This window comes from Alnus glutinosa, chromosome 10 (genome assembly GCF_958979055.1).
Source record: "Alnus glutinosa chromosome 10, dhAlnGlut1.1, whole genome shotgun sequence".
Classification (NCBI taxonomy): Eukaryota; Viridiplantae; Streptophyta; class Magnoliopsida; order Fagales; family Betulaceae; genus Alnus; species Alnus glutinosa.
Genome location: NC_084895.1, coordinates 4,608,194 through 4,609,883, shown reverse-complemented (window position 1 = coordinate 4,609,883; position 1,690 = coordinate 4,608,194). Strand labels below are relative to the sequence as shown.

The 1,690-nt window shown below is 42.3% G+C and overlaps 1 protein-coding gene across 1 annotated transcript; it reads left to right on the top strand.

Annotated features, from left to right (window-relative positions):
• Positions 1-373: 373 nt before the first annotated feature.
• LOC133878918 (probable CCR4-associated factor 1 homolog 11) lies at positions 374-1,312 on the top strand. Its single transcript, XM_062317479.1, has 2 exons — positions 374-612; positions 661-1,312. The coding sequence occupies exons 1-2, from the start codon at positions 374-376 to the stop codon at positions 1,310-1,312; spliced, it is 891 nt and encodes a 296-aa protein (XP_062173463.1).
• The last annotated feature ends 378 nt before the right edge of the window (positions 1,313-1,690 follow it).

The following is a 1,690-nucleotide window of genomic DNA, read 5'->3' as shown; positions in this document are numbered from 1 at the left end:
ACACCATGACTTCACCACCATCGTCACCTTCAGAGAGCTATTCCGGAGGCTGACCGGTTCATCCGCTGACTCGGAGGAGCTCCCCGTCAACCCCGTTTCAAAACTCTTCCTTAAAGCCTTTCCTCACGGTGGGCTTACTAGTCCCCGCTGGTCACCCTACACGAATCAAGGCACAGCCGAAATGAGAAACCTTGAACCGGACACACCGGTTCAGACCCCTCCGAGTAGTCGTGAACCGGACCCAGGAAAAAAAAAAAAAAAAATCCAGCTATTTCCTGGAAATGTCCGAAAGCCGGTGGGATCCAACGTTATAAAAAGGGAATAGGAAACCCTAAAACCCATATCATTTGTTATGTTATTTGCAGCAACGGCAATGGTGACTCCCCATCCGATCGTTGTACGTGAGGTTTGGCAAGACAACCTCGAACAAGAATTCTCTGAAATCGCCCGAGCTCTCCCCCATCATCGTTTCGTTGCCTTGGACACTGAGTTTCCAGGCCACGTCTTCCCTGCTCCCTGCCGTAATCACTCTAAACTGTCTCCCGCTGAGAATTACCTATCCATGAAGCGCAACGTTGATGCAACTAAGATTATTCAACTGGGTTTGGCTCTGTGCGATGCAAACGGGGATTCTTGCCTTGTGTGACAGTTCAATTTCAGGGACTTCAACAAGGAGACTGATCTTTTCAATCCGGACTCTATTGCGTTACTGGAGCGGCAGGGAATTGACTTCCAAAAATATCGAGAAATGGGTATAAATTCTGTGGATTTTGCGAGGCTAATCGTAAATTCTGGTCTCTTAAGAAATCCGACCATCACTTGGGCAACTTTCCACGGAGCTTATGATTTTGGATACTTGATCAAAATCTTGATCGGGAGAGAACTGCCGTTCGATCTGATGAAGTTTATGGGTCTGGTGGCACATTTTTTTTGGTACAGGGTATTTGATATTAAAAATATGATCAGAATGTGTGATGGACTGTATGGAGGGTTGGAGAAGGTAGCCAAGGCTTTAGGGGTGGATCGGGTTGCTGGGTCGTGTCACCAAGCTGGGTCTGACAGTCTGTTAACGTTGCAGACCATAATGAAACTGAAAAATGTACATTTCTTTGGAAAATGTTTGATTGAGTTTCAGTTGGTTCTTTACGGCTTGGAAGTTGACAGAACTAGACTCTTGACTGCACCAAAGTTTCCTAAGATTATTTACGTTATGCATCCTGGAAATTGTTGTCTAAGCATTCCTTACTGCCTGCAACCCATAAAATGTGGTCCAAGAGTGTTTCAAGGGAGTTATGGTGGATATTATGTATGACGTATGCATTGTTAAATACAATTTAGTATATTTTCTTGTGATTTTTTATACATTTATTGTACTATTGCTTTCTGGTTGTAGATCTATTTCCTTTTTTGTTCATTTTTTTTTTCCAAGAAACTACTAACCTACAAAACTAAGAACAATTACAAACAGCAGTTTCCTCTTTAAACCATAACCCACCACCTATTATTACAAACAGCCAGTTTACGTATTGCAAAATTGCCATTTTTTTTTTCTAAACACTTACGCGTATCGCCTTCTTCAATTTTGATTAACAATTCACTTTTTGTTTGATTGAAAAAATTAAAATTTTGATGTCTGGGAGGTCTGTTTGTGGATGGGCTCCGAGGGATTTTAGTTCTGCTGGATGTAATG

Bases quoted from the DNA above. Each gene is read 5' to 3' on its own strand.
- LOC133878918 (XM_062317479.1), top strand. From the start codon at position 374: ATGGTGACTCCCCATCCGATCGTTGTACGTGAGGTTTGGCAAGACAAC. The intron at 613-660 runs GTGCGATGCAAA...GTTCAATTTCAG, and splicing joins ATTCAACTGGGTTTGGCTCT to GGACTTCAACAAGGAGACTG.